At 41.1% G+C, this 19,938-nt stretch overlaps 2 protein-coding genes across 5 annotated transcripts in view; both read left to right on the plus strand.

The window, feature by feature from the left end:
• Positions 1–13: 13 nt before the first annotated feature.
• Positions 14–7,750, plus strand: eef1akmt2 (EEF1A lysine methyltransferase 2). Of its 3 annotated transcripts, none has more exons than XM_012863985.3 (6): positions 14–156; positions 558–623; positions 1,358–1,472; positions 1,850–1,957; positions 5,328–5,544; positions 7,519–7,750. In XM_012863985.3, exons 1-6 carry the CDS (start codon positions 47–49, stop codon positions 7,614–7,616), a joined length of 714 nt encoding a protein of 237 aa, XP_012719439.2. In that variant the 5' UTR covers positions 14–46; the 3' UTR covers positions 7,617–7,750. The 3 variants fall into 3 exon arrangements, with proteins under 3 accessions (XP_012719439.2, XP_012719440.2, XP_021172882.2); XM_012863986.3 differs by having other exon boundaries at positions 40–156; positions 530–623; XM_021317207.2 differs by having other exon boundaries at positions 48–156; positions 500–623.
• A 4,135-nt stretch (positions 7,751–11,885) lies between these two features.
• The window catches only part of LOC105927308 (protein FAM53B), a 35,837-nt gene continuing 27,784 nt past the window's right edge, over positions 11,886–19,938 (plus strand). Inside the window, exon 1 of one of the 2 annotated variants that reach the window (XM_021317223.2) lies at positions 11,886–12,102. The gene's annotated coding sequence lies outside the window, so the exon portion shown is untranslated. The remainder of the gene's footprint in view (positions 12,103–19,938) is intronic. The other variant, XM_012863983.3, reaches the window with a different exon arrangement.

The following is a 19,938-nucleotide window of genomic DNA, read 5'->3' on the forward strand; positions in this document are numbered from 1 at the left end:
GTAGGCTGTGGACTGCTTCTCTTCGTACCGCAGCAGCAGCAGCAGCATGGCAGATGCCAGTGAGGGCTCACGTGTTTGTGGAAACTGCTCGGACCCAGAAGAGGATGAATGCTCCGATAATGATTTTGAGACGTCAAAACTCGGCACAAAAGAGTAGTAAGTGTCGATCGTCCTAAAGCTAGTGCGAGGTTCGGTACCGGCCCGGTTCTGCGTGTCAGCTAGCAGGTAGCTGCGTGTTTCTAGTTTTTAGAGCTGTCTGTGTTGGACATTGGCTAGCAACAACTAGTCTGCAACCTTATTTAAAACAGCTGTAAGAAACTCGAAACAGCTTATTAACTTAAACCTGTAGTTACTGAACCAGATGGTCTCAATGTAACCTGTCAGTGGCTGCAGAACATTGCAAGAAGTGCATTAGTGTTTTGGTATGCTCAGAAGCCGCCCTTTCCCCCATGCTTATGATGTGCGTTTTGTTTCGTGATTATCTATTTTTTTTGTACAGTTTGTCTTGAGTGTGTAATTTGCAACACAGATCTTCAATTGGATGTCTTACTCTGCAGTTGGGAGGAAGCCTACCAGAAAGAACTAGAGACTTTTAAAGACATTGGAGACGTTGGAGAAATATGGTAAGAAGAAGCTTGGTTTTTTTTTTTTTGGTGCTGAGAACTTTTATTCACTTTACTTGGTATTGTTTTAATAGACACAAATGCAGGTGATTTGGATTTTAAAACAGAGAGGGAACAAATCTAATTAACCTTTAACATATTGACATTGGTCCCCTAAGTAAAACTGGGCTGATATTAATAATCAATGTTTTATTTTGATCTTAGGAGATCAAAATACCCTACCCTACCCTTTTATAACCCACCGGTTCTAAAAGGGTAGGGGAATGTATAAAGTAAATATCAGTAGTGGGTCATCACAGCAATATTAATACTGATATCAGCCCAAATTTTCATTTTGGTGCATAAATGGCATCATTTAATCATGTATTGCTACATGATGGGAATGTTTTTTTTTTTTTTTTCTAATTCAAAATTATTTGTGTTAGGTTTTTTTTTTGTCATGTTAAACTCCTGTTTAAGTACAACTCCCTTTATCATGGTGGAACATGGAAAACATATTTGCTGATGTAGTATTACTGCTCTGGACTCTTTCACCAAGTTTACTTTTACATAAAAGGTTTAGAGTCAATTATTTCTATTTATGCTCTGACGATTTTACTTAAACCTCTTTGGTTTTTGGCTTTCAAAATCTATAACAATGATCATAGTCAGATTCACAGATTCACAGTCAGATTTTTAGTCAGATTCACAGATTCCACTATCTGATTTAAAAATAATAATAATTTTCCTTCAAGGTTCGGCGAGGAAAGCATGAGCCGTGTCCTGCGATGGATGGACAAAGCTAAGATCCCTAAAGATGCTGCCATCCTCGACATCGGCACTGGAAATGGGGCCTTCCTGGTTGAACTGGTGTGAGCAAAGTGAAAATAAATGTTTTTAATTTATAGAGAAACGTCATTCAAGTCGTTAACCCTATAACGCTAAATATATCATTTAAATAAGAAACCTCTTAAACCTTTATGGTAAATTTCCTCCAAAACCTGTAATAAGTCAATATGCTACTAATATATTGTACACATTCTCCTTCAAAATGCGACATACAAATGAAAATGTGTAATCTAAGTTTTAAAATGGTAAAAAAATTATTTTCTGTCAACTGCTTTCTTAAATTAGGCTTTAAATGGGTTAAAATCTTCACCTTACAAAAAAGCAATCGTGACAAACCTTTAACGGTACACCTGTAATGTTTTGCTGACATTAATCCTCATTTTCTTATTTTGTTTCAGGCGAATCATGGATACAGGAGCCTTACCGGGGTAGATTATTCCCCAGCATCAATAGAACTGGCCCGAAACGTTCTGCAGGCGGAGGGCTTGACTGATGTCACTGTGAAGGTGAGCTGAAGTTTGTCCTTTAATCCACAGACTGTCACATGACATAAAGCTAAAAAAAAAAAGGCCTCCATTCAGATACTGAAAGGAAAAGCCTATTATCAACAGATGGAAAATTCAACTCTTATATTTATATTTTCTTCTAATTAGTAAGTGACATCTATTTTTCCAGTGCAGCAAATGTCCTTCTTAGCCTGAGGAGAAAGATACCGCTACCCGTGTTATTTTTTTTGTAAAGAAACAACAAACATGGACGTCAAAACGGAAATACTTCCAAGCTATAATAGAGGGGTTTTTTTCCACCCTTAGGAAGGTCTACAATTAAAAGTACTTTTTTTTACATACATGTATCTTAATCAATAACCAACAAAAGCAACCACAGTCCAAAAAAAACAAACGTCAGGTTTGTTAATGGTTGACATGATTCTCGCCAGATCATTTGAGCGTAATGGACCGTTACGCTGAAAGTTGTCAAAAGTTACGCTGAAATTAGGATGAAGTCAGTACGACACGGATGTTTGCGAGCCACCTAGAAAAGTCAGTAAAGCTCTTGAACGTGCAGCAGTGCAGCTATAAACCCCCGGACAACAGAGGCTAACGCTAGCTCTTATTAGCTTGACAGACAGACCCTTCGAGCTGCATTAGGCAACGCTCCGCTGCGACAATGCATCCAGAGAGGCAGCGAAAAGAAACACACCATATTTTGACTTTTGCTTAGCTGCAGAGGTCTTGTAAAGCTTTTTACGGTACATGGTGTCACTGAGCCCAACAAGAACTGCACATAGCATAAAAAAAAAAGAAAAAAGAATCCACTAGAAGGTTGTAAACGAGCTGTGGTCGGGGCTCTCGGCAAGACGAGGTTTGGAGGAAGAGCTTAATAAGTGGGGGGGAAAAAAAGAGTCTGCATCAACTGAAAGATCATCTGTCAAGGTCATCCCAGAGGAGGGGCAGCCTGCGGTGAGCCGAGGATCTGGTGGGAGAATCTGTCTACAGGACAATTATCAATTGTGGACTCCAAAAATGTGGTCTTTGTGGAAGAGTGGGAAGAAGAAAGCCTTCATAGGGGCCCTATGTTTGTCCCTAGGAACTTCTTATGGTCTGTAGGCACACGGCAAAGATGTAATGTGCTCTGCTCAGATCATGAGACCCAAATGAAACCTTTTATTCTACATGCAAAACGGTGTATGTGGGGAAAACTACCCTACACACGTCCCCCCCACCCCCGAGCACCTAATCCCTGCCGTAAACCATGGTGATGGCTGCATCGTGCTAAGGAGATGTCATTTCTTCTGGCAAACCGATCACATCTGATCGGAAGATACCAAATACACGACAACTCTGAAATATTACCCGTGGTACGCTGCAGAAGACTTTAGAGGAAAAGGCTCAACTTACAGCAGGGAAAGAGACCCTAAATACAAACCCTGGGCAATAGTGCAATGGTTTAGATCAACCAATGTCAAAATGGCCTAGTCAAAGACCAGACCTATATCCAGCTGAGAATCTGTGGTAAACTGATGTTCACAGAAGCTCTCAAGATAAAATCTCAAGTTTCACGCTTGATGTTTAAAGCTGGTAGATGAGCCTGTTGCAATAAGCGGTAAAACAAACGCATGATGAATTTAAATGAGCGAGATAATTTCCGTTTGCATGCTCGTTTGTTTTCTTCGCGTCTCCCTTTCTTTCTACCAAAGAGACCGAATGACAACAGATTTCACTGCGGTGCATCGGGCTTCGCTCACCCTTTCCCCTCCTCGTTTCCTCAGCGTAGGGAGCTGACTCTTCAGGAACTTGTCAGGGGGATGGTCTCGTTGCGTAGCGCCATGAGGAATAGCAAGGCAGGGAAACTCCAAAGAACCGCAGCGACGAGCAGTCGCAACAAAACGCTGCGATACGACCAACTCCCAGCTGGACGTAAAACACAACCACCCGATACGAATTGCCTGGAGAAAAAGGCAATGCCACAGCTGCACAAGACACCATTATTATGCCATTATTACTATATTGGTTAAAAATGGTCTCCAAACAGTAATATTGTCATTTATCGCAATAATTTCCGAGACAAGTTATCGTCCAGCAAAATTTGTCATCGCGAGAGGCCTGCTGGCACCCTGGCAAGCCAGACTGATGACGTGTAGCACTCTCCGTGTTTTTGTGAACGCACAAACACACAGAGAATTCATCTCGCAGGCAGGGTTAGCCTACTGGAAGACTAACCTAAAAGACTTGCAGCTGCAGCTAAAGGTGATCCTACAAAGTGCTGACTTAGCTGGGCTGAGTCAGCACTTTTCAGAGCTATTATTTCTTTAAAAAAAAAAAACTTTAAAGTATGTCTCATTTTCCTTTCACTTCATATGTGAGGGCCTAATTTGTGTATCACATAAAATCACTTTAAAGACATTGAAGCTTTGGCAGTAAAAGCTCTGAGCAGCGTTAAGTACGGTTCTATATTTAGAATAATTCATGTAGAGCTGCACATCTTTCAGCATGGAGTCAGCCTGGGTCTGCTTGCGTTTCAGAAACCTTTGCTGTGTTTGTCCTGTGGGGAAGTTAGACGGCAAGAGAAGACCTTGAAGGCGATGTAGGTCTTCCCTCCTCAGACCAGAATCAACGGGCACGGCTGTTCACATGGACCAGAATAAAAACGGCTCATAGACGCATGGTGGTCCATAAAGTGCGCAGGGAGTAGGTTATCCCTCTCACATGTGCACGCTCTGGCCGCTTCTATGTTCTACATGAGCTGAGCACACACACAAACACACACACCCGTAAAGGCGTGTGTGTGTTTGTGTGTGTGCTCAGCCTGGGCAGAAGGGCTGCCATTAAAGTCAATATTGACCCCCGCTGGAAATTGGAAGCACAGCGGTGGGAGCATGTGAGAGAGGAATGCCGGCATCGCCGTCATTTATGCAGCGTTGCAGGTTGCCAAAATAATCCGAGCATGTTTGCCTTTCATAGGTCAGCTATAGTTCCAAATCCATCTCTAGTCCCTCTCGGTTTACATTAGCTGCACTCTATTTCAGCATCTTCCCAATATTTTGCACTCTGCATGCTTAAGCACGGGTTGGCTGCAAAAATATCCCTCGATTTCTAAGCGTAGCGAGCCGCTGTTGATGTTCGTGCACCGATCTCATATTTTGTGGTTGTGTGTTTATGAGTGTGTGGCTGGTGGATTCACACTGGAGGTCTGGTATTTTGTCCTCTGTCCACAAAAGGCTTCTCTCTCTCTCTCTCTCTCTCCCCCCCCCTTTCCCCCAGTGGCTCTTTTTCTGCAGCTTTAGATTTGAGGTTGCCATTTTCTACAGTAGAGTTGACCAACAAATCTTCACATTCTAACCTTTTTGCTTTTTTTTTTTTTTTTTTTTTTTTTCAGGAGACAGATTTCCTGAACTGCGGAGGAGAACTCGGAGAGTTTGACGTCTGCATCGACAAAGGAACTTTTGACGCGATTAGTTTAAATCCAGACAACAACAAGGAGTGCAAAAAACTATATGTCCATACTCTAAAAGAGGCCCTTAAAGACAATGGCTTCTTTGCCATCACCTCCTGTAACTGGACCAAAGAGCAGCTGCTGGAGAGATTCTGTGAAGGTGAGAGGAAATGGGCTGTTTCAAATTTGAAAATATGTTTGCGATCATATCTGTTTATCTGTTGGTTGTTGGAGGGGAGGCTTTGTTTTAATATATTTAGCTTTAATGGCTTAAAAAAAATCCTTAAACTTTCTCAAAAGTTGATGGTGCGCCTTATATATGATTACCGTTGTGCTTACTGAGCGATTTTTATGTGGTACAGTGCGCTCAAAAAGCTGTTAAAATTTGGTGAGCAATGAAGCTGCTCTAATAAAAAAGAAAAACAAAAATGTGCAGCCTTAATATAAAAGTTGCTTTTATACTAAAGTAAAATTTCACACAGTTGGGACTATATTGACTAAGTGGGTAGAGACAGCGTGTTAAGCTGGATTTATTCAGTAAAAGCAGAAAAAAGGAGGCTGAATACAAATGATTTTTTATAAAAAAATATGTTTTTTTAATTAAGATTTCTTAACATTTAGTAAAAAGTTTTGGTATAGTATCACAATTATGCACTACTTTCCTGTAAAACAAGTTTATGGTTGTAACCAAAAAATATGAAAATGTTCAAAGGGTACAAATGCCTTTGCAAAGTCACTCAGTTGGGTCTTTATAAATATAAAACAAAATCTCACATTTAAATATTACACTTACAATTTTTTTTTAAATATGCCTTGAATTATAAATTCAGGTCTTCTTTTTGTTTTTCTGAGATCTGTTTTTATGATTATGCTTCTTCAAAGGAATCGGTGTGTTATGATGGTGAAACATAACTACCATGGGATTCAGGCCAGGGAACAGCTCTGTTTAGAAATCTGCTTGTGAATCTAGCTTATAGGACTTGGTGAAATAAACTGATATCATGACAATTCTTCCCTTAATCACTACCACTTCTTTGTATGTTTCACAAAGTTTGGCTTAAAAAAACATGCACTCTAAATAATAGTTAGCTGACATAACATTTGTTGAATGGATGTCAGTAAAAGCTTCTGGTTTGCTAACGTAAATGCAAAGATCCAAATAAATCACCAAAACAAATTTCAAACTGTGTGAACTTATCTAAGGCTTTGATTGTTAGGTCGTCTAGTTTTTTTTTTTAATAATTCCTGCAGATCTTTTATTCAAATCATAAAGGTCTTATACCTTATACCTTATGCACCTTTCCTCTTTTTGGCACCTTTCTTTTTGTTTATTAAGCCGATGTGTGACAAGTAAATTTCTCCACTGTGAGATCAAAAAAGCCCTATCTTATCTTATCTTATCTTATCTTATCTTATCTTATCTTATCTTATCTTATCTTATCTTATCTTATCTTATCTTAGGAGTTTTTAACTGAAACTGGTGAAACCTGCAGAACCCCTGCTGTAGATCTGAATTATAAGGATGTATTTCACTACTGAGTGAACTGTTGGGTTGGTAAAAACCCAACAGTTCACTTTCAGGTGCTTTTTTTTTTTTTTTTTTTTTTTTTTTTTTTTTTTAAGCTGGTTGAGCTGAAAAAGAAGTTAAAACGTTTGACAAACTTGGTTATCTTCCCTGGGCACATCAGTGCTTGCTTTTAAACTGTGCCTCTGGCACCTTGCAGCAGCTTTATATCAAACTGTTTTGTCTCGTCAGTCCAGAAAAAAAAAAGGTTCCTCAGTCACAATAATTACTTGACAGGCTGTTAAGCTGCGGGGAACAACAGCCTGTGCAGTTAGAAGTTAGGCAGGCTTCCACTAGCTGTCGCTCGTCTCTCTGCAGTCACTCTGGAGAGCCTGCAGGGGGCCGAACAGCCTTGAAATCTCATCTTTCACACTGACAGCTTGCTTTTACTAGACCCCAGGAAGCAGAACAGATGGTGGACGGATGGTTGTCTCGGCTTTACCGCCGGCTGAACCTCCTTTTTAGTTACTTAGTTATAGTCCAAAAGAAATGAGTGATTGCTTCTGATTTGATGGACATTTCTTAACTTGGCAGTGTTCTGTGTGTGTGTTTATGGTTTTTTTTTAACAGGATTTGAATTTGTGCAGGAGTTGCCTACTCCCAGTTTCCAATTTGGAGGAAAAACCGGCAACAGTGTGGCAGCACTCATCTTCAAGAGAGTGCATTGACCGAAGTTTCACCAGTGAATGTTTGTTTTTGTTCAACTTACAATTTTTCTATTTAACACAAGATATTTTACCGTGATCTTTTGTACAAGGCCTGACTATAGTATGTTGCAATAAAGCAAATGCACAGTAATTGTTTTGGGCTTTTTTCGTTGCTTTTACTGCACTCATCTTGTTTTTTTTTTTGTATAGTAGTTTGTGTTTAACTTCAAGCACACTGCAGTTTGATAGTTAATAAACACATCAGGTTGTCTTGATTATTTTTTTTTTTCTTAATCCAACAGAAAATAAGATTTAGTTTGTTCCAGCAGGGAGGCTTCAACAATTCATTCCTTGTTTTGCTGAATATTTTCCCCTCATTGCATAAATCATCATGTAATCCCTGACATGTCTTTGTAATGACTTCTTTGAGAGTCCCAACACACAGGAAACCAGTGTTCCCTCTCTCGCTCGGTTGTAAATTAAATTTGCCTTTCCAACCATGCAGAGAATGGTCCCCGTCTAATTGGTTAAACTGGAAACCAGCAGCACCGGGGGGTCCAGAGGATGATGATTAAGAACCTCTGACATGATGAATAAACAGGAGGCCGTGACTTCTGTGGGAGAGGTGCTCGTCTGCCCTCTTCCTTTCTCAATGGCGTCATTAATATCTGCCAAACTCTGGATGCTAATTGCGAGCTGCACGGGCGTAGCGGCCCAATGGGAGCCGTCCGCGTCGACGCGCACTCTGTTGAGTAAACACATCCGAGATTTACAAGAATTACTGCCTGGAAATTTACAAGAGTCTGGATATCCTGCCTGGATAACACGTGTCACGGCCACATTTGCTGCACTGAGATTTTCCCATGAAGTGAGACGTGGAGTTTATTGCTCCATTAAATATCCTCTCTTGCAGCTTCGGTGTCATAAATGTGACACATTCGGCAGCAGGTAATGTTTCAGGTTTAGATTAGTGTCACAGAGTCTTAATCTGATATGACACATGTAATGACCACAGGTCCTGGAACGTTCAACCTTCTTGTGGGCTGTATAAGTGGCTCAGTTTAGCGCGTTCCAGCCAGAGTTTTATTCCGGCGAGCCCAAAGTTTGATGGTTACTGTATGGCGGTTACCGATGTGGATGGCAAAGCTGAAGCAAACTGTGATGGTGACAATATTTGTCTGCAGAACTGTAAGTAGTGAGAACCTGTTTGTGGTCAAGTTAAATTTTTTCCATTTTATTGCTTTCTCAGCATATTTGCAGCTCACAATGAATGAATTACTTGGTCTTTTATTTATTTTTTAATCCCCTGTGATTTTCTAGCATAGGGATGCTGCGTGCGGTCTAAACCCACTACCGAAACATGTTTTCTGACTGCAGCATGATGGGGTATTTTTTCTTACTTCCCTCTAGTGTTGACTGGAATGATTGTGATGGTTTTGCCCTGAAGGTGCGTGTAACTGGTAGGATTGAAATCATTAGTCCGTTTAGCTGTTGATCATTTATTGTTTTAAAGGGAGCAGCGGATGAAACAAGTTCTGCAGGAAACATCGCCGGGAATTGAAAATGAAATGCATTGACCAGACCATGTGATTTTTGGCTTAATATACAGATTTTTTTAAATAATGAAATCAGTCTTCTCTGTTCCTCTTCGCAAATGGCTTTTATGCGTTTTTTTATTGTTACCGAATCTTACCTAAAATCCATTCGATGTTCTCACAAACAGAACCTTTTACAGTAGTCACGCACAACTTATTCTCTTGAGAAAACACGTCTGAAGGAGAAATTTAATATAAAAAAAGTGTAAATAATAAAAGCAAGGAGCATATAAATTAAAAATAAATAAATAAAAGAACATTAATAGACTGCCTTATGCCTTCAGTGATGTCACCAGAGGCATGTGCATGCAGAAGCTTGTTGGTTGAGCGGGGAGACGGTATCCAGATCAAGGAAGAGTTTACAACATTACAAAACAAATAAAAAAAAAAAAGCAACCATGACATGTTCATAAGATGAAAATATCTTAAAAATCTGGTTGGTAGCTTTAATCACCTTTAGTTGTAGCAAATGCTTTCCAATAAGCCTATTGCCACTTATATAAAAGGGGATGTAAGGTACTTTTAAACTGAAAGACGTCCTGCTTATATTGATATGTAAAAAAACATTTCAGTGTTTTTTATGTTGTTGTTTTACATTTTTATAGCATTTAATATAATTGGACAAAGGATCAACTCCATTATAAGTTCATTTTCCCTGTCCAGCATTAAACAAAAAGGGTGTTGCAGAGGTAAACCAATCCTTCACAGAACATTTAACACCCTGAACATGTTTCACAACACAAGTTTGAAGCTTCACTTTTATTCAATTTAGCACATTAACCTACAAAAAGCAAGTCCTTGGACTTGATGCCACAACCCACCGGACGGCTTGCCAGCAACATTCTGTGCTTTCATTTCGGCTTCTCAAGCGTGATCCTGCAAATATTTATATTTTTCACCTCATCTCCCTGGAAACCCATTTGAAGGTCTCCTAACAGGATTTTTGTGGATTGAAGTGAATTGCTCCAGCATGTAGCGGTGAACTTTTCCATAGCAGGATATGGAAGCCTGTCGGTGAGAAACCTTCACACTCTGCCATTTTGAGTAATGACTACCCAGAGTACAGTGGGTCTCAAAGTATGGTGCGCACACTAATGGTGGTACGTGTGCTCCCTTTGATGATATTTAGAATAAATTTGGGCCCTGATTTTTATTTATTTACTTTTTCACAATAAATGTGACCAAATCAACTGTGATAAAGAGTAAAAGGGCATTAAAAAAATGAAATAACTTTTGACTATGAGCTGAAGCTGATGAAGATTTACCAGGAATAAGTGCTGGTGCCTTTGAGGTTTTAAGATAGCTTTGTTAATTTGTGTGTGTGTGCTGTTTGTTTAAAACAAAAGGCATTATTTTGCTAAATCCATTAAAAAGGACTCCAAAATGTTATTGTAAATCTCTGGGACCTGTATGTGGTAAAACTGACATATACCTTAAACAAAGTAGATGAGAGGCATGTGTCTGTGACGCCTGCTGTTGTTACATCAGCCTTTCTTTGAGATCATTGCATTTTGATTATCTGCGTGAAAATCAAATAAATGAAACAGTCACATGGCCTTACCCACAATGTGGTGGTGTTGCAAAATGGTTGATTATAGATAAAGTTACAGTAAAGCTGCTTAAAAGAAAATCTATTCTGGGTAAATGTCTTATGATTTAGCTAAATGTTTTTACTTTTTTTATCTGTTTTGATAATCGGTTATTGACACGTGGCCGCGTTTGCGTCTGCCAAAGAGCCACACTCAGTTTGTGGCTTCGATACGATGAACATGCACATAAAGTGAAACTGGCCTATTCCTGCAAATGATGGTCTAGTTTCCACTGGTTACCAACCGTAGAGGAACCAAAACAAAGACGGTAAATCAGATAAGACCAGTATGTTGGCTTTTTTTGCTCGGAGGAAGGTCGACATCCTACATCGTGTTCGGTTGTAGCCCGACCCCCAAAGAAACATGGGCAGTGAAAAAAAACAAACAAATAAACTAAAAGGCCACCAAAACTTCTGCCCCATGTAGTTTCTGCTAAAGTCAAATCCAGCGGGCATCCATTTTGGATTTCAAGGCCCTTGGCTGGTGAGAAACCTCCAACTTCTCCATTTTTTATTCTGATATTTAAAGATCCCTTTTGTCAACTCCCCCACCCCCATTTAAATGGAGCAGATGACTGCATTGCATCCTTCAACTAATCATGCCATGCCAATAGACAGCAACTTTTATTGTTTTTTTTTAGATCTTAACTGAAAAAAGCAAAAGTATTGCCTTACTACTTCATTTTTTAAATGTCCGTCAATAGGTTAACACTTCTAAGGACGCCAGGTAAACGGAAAAAAAGATGATTGCTTTTACAAAACTGGTTTAAACTTTATTTTTGTCACGTTTATCAGTCTCTTTATAATGACTTTAAGTTGCGTAGTAAAAGCTGCACGAGCGAATGCCTGTGGGAGGATTCAGAACCTCGGCTTAATGGATCATACCAACACCGCGGGGGGAGTAGGCTTACAACAACTTATTTAAACCTTATTAAAAGTATCTGTTTCTGTCCTTTGAGTGAAACGTGTCACTATTAGGCGGATTTATCCCCTTGTGCGTCATCTGGCACCCAGTGTTTCTTTAGTTAAGCCTCCTCTCTGCCCTCTTTGGCTCTGGGCCCCCCCTCCGTCGTCCTGCTCGGTGCGGGACGCGGATATTGTTACAATCAAGCAGAGTCCGAAGGCTGCTGCTGCTGCTCGGCTCCTCGCAGTTCTTCTCGGTCCTTCGTGGAGGACTCTGAGCTGCTGCTGCTGCTGCTGCTGCGACAACATCTCCCCCCCATACCCTCCCCTTTTCTCTCTGCCTTTATTGAAGATGACATAGCCCCGAAAAGAAAAGAAAAGGAAAGAGAAGGAAAGAAAGGGAAAGGCCTCTGCTGACCAGGTACTATACTCGCTCAGAGTCGTGCTTGTTCTGCATCACTGTGTTTCTGCTCGAACTGCTGGGAAGTTTGCTCTGCTCAATGCTGGGTTTCCCCCTGAAAAGCCCTGGCACGATACTTTTAGGGGAACTAGATAGTAAAAAAAAAACAACAACGACAAAAAAAGTGTGTATTTTTTAATTATTATTATTATTATTCATCTATAACCAAACCAGACTTTGAAACTGCTGGGCATTGAGGGTTCCAGCCAGGTTTAAAGTGTGGGCTCAGAAGCAGCTGAGGCTTGATGAATAGCTTTTAACGCGGAGAACTGGTGCACACAGGCGCTTTCAGGGCAGCAGAACAGCCTTTCATCTGGCAAAGTCACAGCAGTGAAACTGAAGCTGGATACTTACTGTACATGTGTGTGTGGAGAGAGAGGCAGTGCGGTTGTTTTGCAGCCTTCTCGCCACAGTTGTGAGAAGAAACACAAGAGGCATGACTGACTGCTGAGACTCATGAAGCTTTTGTTGCCTATCTCTCGCCCAATCTCCACCACACATGAAAGTTTGCTTGTCTTTTCTCTTTCCTTTTACAGATAAAACAAAAACATGTTATTACTAATTATGAAGGTTATCTGAGGAAACTTCACTAAAAGATATATATATTTTTTTTGCACTGATTTTTTTTTTTTACTGCTTCATTGATGGCTAAATGTGGCAGGGTAGTTTGGAGGACAAATTGAATTATGATCGTACTTTAGTATGACAGTCATATACCGTCAAGTTGTGTTATTGCACATGGAACTGAAACCACTATTTAAAAAAAAAGTGGACGATAACAATGTGAAGTACAATAAATCGTCTCGTGCTGTCATTGTGAGTAAGCCGCCCACACCGCGGTTCATTTTTGCAACCTCTTTATTGCAGTCTCAGATCACAATCCCAAATGAGGGCGCTCAGAATGTGGCAGCAGAGCGTTCAGCTGCCCGTGTGTCAATGCCGCTTCGTTATTTCTGGGTTTAGGAAGTCAGCATGTTTTGCCTTGCTTAACATTTTATGACTCTTGGTTGATCTTTTGTGGACACCACAAACACGAGGGCACAGAGAACGGGTTTTTTGCACCGCAATGGGGAGGATGCAGTAAGATGCCTATTTGATGTCTCCCACACACACACACACACACACACACACACACACACACACACACACACTACAGGCAGCACTTGGCCTGTAACGTGCAAGGCAAGGGGGACAAATTCGGTCAGCAAAACAGGAAATGTCACAGCCTCTTTCGCAAATCCTGCTCTGTGAATGGCCATCGCGAACAAAAAAAAAAAAAAAAACGTGGCTGGAAGTTTAAGGCCGACACAAAGCACAGCCAGGCGAACGATGTAATCTCATGCCCAGCTCTTGTGTCTAATTACATTTGAGATGTTGATAGGGGTGCCTCACAGAGAAAGAGAGAGGGAAAAAAAAAACAAAAAAACAGGTTCGTCTTGGATGAAGCTGGGTCAGAGCGTTTCTTATCTCGGGGAAAGAATTTGGATGGCGGCTCGTTGCTTTGATTTCTAAAATAAACCGCTTCTGGAATGTCGCAGCTTGGCACGGGCCCGGTTGCATCAAGGTAGAGCAAGGCTCGGAGCTCGTTTTACGCTGTCAGAACTCTCCTCTTGCGTTTTAAAGCGATTTTTATTGAGATGCCTGGGAAAAAAAAGCACAAAGAAACGACTGAAAAGTGTCTTTTCGGCATCCCTCCCTTTCCACACCTGCTGCCCCGCACTGCCGGTCAGCTGGCTGAAATAAATGCGAGATGAAAATCTTGTCTGTTTTTAAATATTTCCCATTTAAAAAAAAACGCGGACATTGATGGTGCGTGGAAAAATGGCGGCGTCGGTGTCATTCTCTAGGATGCAACCCATCCCTCTCACTAAGTAGCACTGTTTTGAGTCGGCACTCGAGTCTGTGAGCATTATACCAGCTCAGCACAAGACAAGTTATTTGAAGCAATAGACTGATCAAGCATGTGGCAACAGTGGAAAGGAATGACTCCCTTCTAACGGCAACAAACCCGGCTCCATGTGATCGGCCTTCTGCCACAACTCTTTGGGGCTTTGAGGAAACAGAGTAGACACACAAAAAAAAGCGGCCCAGGAGTAGCAAAAACAATCTAAAACTAAAAAAAAAAAAATAGCAATTAGTAGTCTATAAATAACATAGATAATAGATGGACGGCTGGGTTGTATGGATGACATTATTAGAACTGTAATCATCAATGTAGTATTACTTTAGCAGCCGTAGAAAAACATTTCTGCCTTTCTGTATTGAATAAAAGCTATTAGATCTTATGTCAGATGTGCTACCTTCCATAATAAAGTCAAACGCTGGTGTTTTAAAGCAAGGGTATCCCACTGTCTGCTCACAGCTTGGTGAGAACAAGCACTTCAGATCTATCGAATCGTGTCATGTGAAACCGTAAACCTGTTTTGGTGGCGTGTCCGGTGATTACCCTCCCTCCACCCGGTCCGGCGCTCTGCTGTTTCACACTGGGCTCCGGGTTCTGGATCACGTGCGAGGCGTCGAATCGCTTCACTTTTAAAGGTCGGTTAGTTTTTTCTTATCGAATTACCAAAAGGAGATATTGTTGTTAAACTCGAGTCGGTTATCCCGAGCTCAAGTCTAAAACGAGCCCAGTCTCACTCAGCCCTTGAAGTGTGTAATTGCTGACCGAATAGAGAAAATGCAATCAACCATTTAACAGAAGTTTCTTCTCTTTTTTTTTCTTTTTTCCCTTCTTGTTTTTTTTTTTAATGGTGTGTTGTGGAGGTTTTGGAGGCAGCTGTACTCTGAAGTGGCCAGATACCCTGGCAAATCATTGTTCACAGTTGCTGGCAGTCACTTTAATGAAGTGCTGCTTTGGGCGTGCAGCACTTGTACTCAACAACAGCCACGGCGCTGTTAGTCAACGGGCTTGTTTTGGACACGCTGGTGGCATAATTTATGGCAGCAATCTTGTTTTTTCTTCTTCTTCTTTTTTTTTTTTTTTTTAAGGGGATTGCTCTGCACTGCAGTGTGTGCTTGAGATGCTAACATTTGCTAAAGCCTTTGTGTTGTGTTGCACGCAGAAGGTCCTATTAGAGCTCCATTCTGCCAGTGGGCAGCTGTGCGCCTGCGGCTGAGTGACACACATACTGCCACTCTCAACGCTCTCGCTTTTCTCCTCCTTCACGCCGTTCTCTTTCCCCTTTTCCTATTTTATACTTACCTGTGATATTCCCGCAAAGATAACGCAGCAGGATTATTTGCCGTGTCTGTGCGCACCTCCGTGTTAGATTTACCTTCCTGTGACCCCGTAGTCCTGCTCCAGACATACTCGACCATGTATTTAGCCATAACTTGTATGAATTTTTTGCCGTTCTCGGCGGAGCACGTTCCCTCCTCATTAACATAACAGATTTGGGAGTCTGGCGTCTTGTCACCCACAGAGCCTAAGACCCGCATCTGAAAAGAAAAGAAGAGAATGGCATAGAAAAGAAAAGAGGCAGACTCGCATGCACAGGAACTCCCCCAACCCCCTAAAAAGCAGACTCCTGGGATGAAAAGCTTTCTGGGATGCGATGGAAATTGTTCCCATCAACACGTCTCCTCACTCCTGTGACCGTGAGGAGGCGTCTTGAGTTCTGAGAAAGGAATGGAGTGTAGTTTTTTTTTTTTTTGACTCTCAAATGAGGATCTGTCCCCTCGGGGCTTAGTTTTAGTCAGCTCGTTTGCATACCCACTGTCTGATGCTATTGCAGGCTTTTGTTTGCGTTTAACCTGTTTTCTGCTGGAAAACCCCGTAGTCCAGGTGAGCTGATCACTTTTGCGTTTCGTTTCTTTTTGTTGTCGCCTTTCTCTCGTTTACGAACAACAGTGTTTTTTTTGTTTTTGTTTTTTTGCATTCCTGCCTTTATCGTCCCTGGCCAGTCTGGAGCGACACTTCACCCCGTCGGGCCCCGTCTGAAGGATGGAGCGGGGGGACCGGCCTTTCTGAATGGGCCTGCCTTTTCTGATACGATCTCCCATTTGTCTCTGCTTTAAAGCAAAAAAGGGAACTGAGAGCTTCGGTTAGCGTTTGGCAGAAAGAGCCTTATATTGTATATTTTTAGAGCTTATTCTCCATTGTTATGACAGTACCAAACAACTCATTGGTAACTTTCTAGAGTGGAAAGGGATAGTTTTTTTTTACCTTATCCAAACAACCGGGACAGGTGAGAATAAACACAGCGTCAAGACTTTTTCTAAAGATCGACTTCCTAAACCCGATGGATGAAAATCCCTCAAACCGTTTGCCTCAAATTTCTGCCCTTGTGAGACAAACAAGTTTTTTTTTTTTTTTTTAGCAAACAGAAATTGGCCGGGGACCAGAATAGGTCGGCATAATTCAGTGAGAGAATCCATTTTTTATTTTTCTCTGCATCCCTGGGACAGGCTCCACTCAGCGGATCCTCCACACGGCCCTGACAAGCAAGAGGGCTTCAGTAGGTTCAACGAAAGCCGCAAGCCAGTCTGCCCTGGTGCCAGATTTCCATCAGCGTCGATCGGTGCTGGGGCCTGGAAATACCTGTAGCATTTCACATTGGACTCAATTTTCCAGTGAAGACGCAGCCCAGATGTTTGTGGGCGTTGGTGTCATTTATTTTTTGTCATGTGTAAGACTTCAAGTTAAACATCTTTTTTTTTTTTTTTTTGCTTAAACAGTCCTTCATGGTGACCTTTTCTGTTGCTGATGCTTTGTAAAGCATTGAGTTGTTTTTTTTTTTTAAAGTTTTATGTGTGTGATGAGATCAGGGGATGAAGTAACTTGTGTGAGAAAATATTCTCCTCTGAATTGCAACTTTTACTGCCATAAAAGCTTTTTCGTATGTTTGTGGATTTAAATCGAAGGGGGTTTATTGCTGGGAAATGCTCCCAGTGGTTTCAGTGAAACATTAGAAATCAGGCCTCATATGTGATACAAAAAGTTTTCCCGTTTTGTGTAGATAGCTCTTGTCACTTTGTGTGACGTCCCTCAAAACTGTCTCTCTGTGCAAGCTTAGGCTTGATAACGGAGCCAGTGGGACCTGATAATCCTGCTCCTGCAAACGGGACCCATTTTTCACGGAGACGTGTAATAACCTTCGTTCTTTATGCCTCTGACGCATATTGTGTTTGAGACTGTCTGCATGTTTTACATAATACTTTACATGAACCTGTAGGTTATGCCAAAAACAACAGTGAAAGAAACAAGTTAGTTGTTTTGCAATCCATCAGCTAGCTGGCAACAGGGCAGGTCCTTGTCGGAAGTAAATCAAGATGAGACAGAAGTGTTTTGTGACCAAAATTAATCTCTTATTTATTTGTTTATAAAAAATATATAATAATCATTATTTGAATGTATATTGCACTCCAAAAATATAAAGTGTGTGCTCACTTTTTTTATTGCACTGAACTTAATCACAAGTCAGCTCCAGGCATTGGTCAGAATGAGATTCTGATGTTACGCTAACTCTGAGTAAAAGTACCACAGTTTCACAGTAAACAATGCAAGAAAAGTGAAATGAAAATACAAATGTTCCGTGTGATTTCGTTGCTGTTCTTTAAAGATGTAAACAGCAATAATTCATTCTTCTTTAACAATGTTTAATGCTTACGGCGCGTTATCTTTTTATATCGATACATAGAATTTCCCTAAAACGTAGTACAAACACCTGTTAAGTTTGCTTGAGGTTTTCGTGCACTTACTGTGTTGAACATTACACCTTTTTTTTTTTTTTTTTTTTACAACCTGTTTTTGTATAGCAACCCCCCCTATATTAAGCTTATATTAGCAAGTTAATGTGTGCTGTGTTCCTCTATGCTTCACACAGCTGCAGAAAGCTCTGGTCACCTCATCACTCCCTTGGCCATCTCATTATAATGAGTATAAATGACTCAACAGAAAACCTAAGAAGTAGGAATTTTTTACTTTTTAATACCTCGGGTAACGCCAAATGGGTCATATATCCCTAGGCCTGCTTCTAGCTTTATTCCAGTCCTGCTAGTCCAGTCGTAGACTAAAGCAGACATGTGGAGAAGAACACCTGTCACATTGATTAGTAATTTTGATTTCATGTGCTAGTTGCCTACCTTTTTTGTTATTGTATAAGTATACAAAGCTGATATTAGCTGGTAAATTTGTTGGGTTATCTGCTCTGGTAGCTAGCCTGCAGTTAGCTGCTTTACAGACACGCAGCTTTTAGCTCACTAGCTTTAGCTGCAGCGTTAGCATCATTTTCAGTATTTGCTCGTTACTAAAACGTTTCCAAACAGCCACGCAAGGGAAGAGTGTGGTTGCCATGTTTAAGCCAGCTGACCGGCGACATGTTGTAAGCAGGTGGGACGTTTGGCACTTCGTACATTTGGTGAAAATGCCGGTCGCTCCATCACTTTCTCAGGCATCTCTAAATAAGGACTTTAAATTGTAGGAACCCAAAAGTTTTTTTTGTTGTTTTTTTTTGCAGTTTTAAAAGCTGGTACTTTGTAAAACCTTTTTTATGCCTTCCATGCATTGTCAAGACTTGATGCCAAAAAGTAATCCTTATGATTTTTATTCAAGTCATTCTGACGAGAATGAGAAAAACTGGGCTTTTTTTTTTTGTACTTTACGAGTTGAACTGCTTTTGTATGAGTTGCATTTTCCCAGTCACTGTAAGAGGAAGGGAAAGCTGCTAAGAACATTATTGGTAAATTCCAAGCTTGCAGTTAACAATAAAGTCAGATTCATACTATTTTCAACATCGTGGAAACGGTCCTTCCTGTTTTGCTTTGCAGAATGTAGAACACCCTCAAATTGTATTACATTCTCCCCTATTTATAGCTGTATAAACAGTGTTTGGGGGGGGGTGAGAAAATCTCCCAAGTCACACACCTTCAGCTAGCTCTTAAATCTTGTCTGTTTAACACCCCTGTTTCACAGCGTGCTGAGCAGTCACAAGGGTCTATGCGGTGAACTCCGTCACGAACGAATGAATGGGCCGATGGAATGCTGCAAAGTTTTCATTCTGACATACTCCCTTCCCTACACAATCCCAGAACTCACCCACGGCTCCATGGTGGGAAAATGGTGTTATGTAACACCACAAGGATACTTTATTGGCTGATCGGTTGTGACAGGATGTGTAATATTACGAGCTTTTGTAACACTGGTGTGGTCCTCCCTGTTTTTCTGGGGGTGGGGGGGGGTTGTGTGCTGAACAATTGCAAGGTATTGCCAGGAGCACTGGAGGTTCCCATGTAATGTATCCCTGATGGATTGGGGCCTTGGCTTGTGTGCGAAGAACAGAGCAGAGCCAGGCACTCGCGGATAGTGGAAGAAAACACCAGGGGAATGGCAAGGATTGATTGGGAGGGAGCAGTGTAATTAGTGGGCTACCTGATGTATGAGTAGCCATGGCATTCAGGGGTTGCTCCAGGGGGCGAGGGGCCTCATACCTTTCTTTGCTTAAACTAAAACACCTGATCCAATGCCTGTCAAGCTTCTAAAGATTTCAGCTGAGTAATTTCTGTTCTGAGATGCTCTAGTCGAACCTGAATACATTTCAGACTTGTCCAAGTAGAGAGAGAGAGAGAAAGGAAAAAAAAAACAACATCTCTCAGTTTGCATGTTGCACCTTGTTTAATAAACTAGAGTTTCTCATTGGGACAATTTCCTACGACAAACCCACTCACTGTTAAGGAACTAATGAGCTGTCCAGACATCAGTTTTAACAAGATTGGTGACGTCTTCCTTCTCCGAATCACCAGTTGTCAATGTTGACCTCTGTTTGTGAATAGCTGCTATGGCTACCCATTTGGTTACTA

The sequence above is a fragment of the Fundulus heteroclitus genome, chromosome 22 (genome assembly GCF_011125445.2).
Source record: "Fundulus heteroclitus isolate FHET01 chromosome 22, MU-UCD_Fhet_4.1, whole genome shotgun sequence".
NCBI classification, from domain to species: domain Eukaryota; kingdom Metazoa; phylum Chordata; class Actinopteri; order Cyprinodontiformes; family Fundulidae; genus Fundulus; species Fundulus heteroclitus.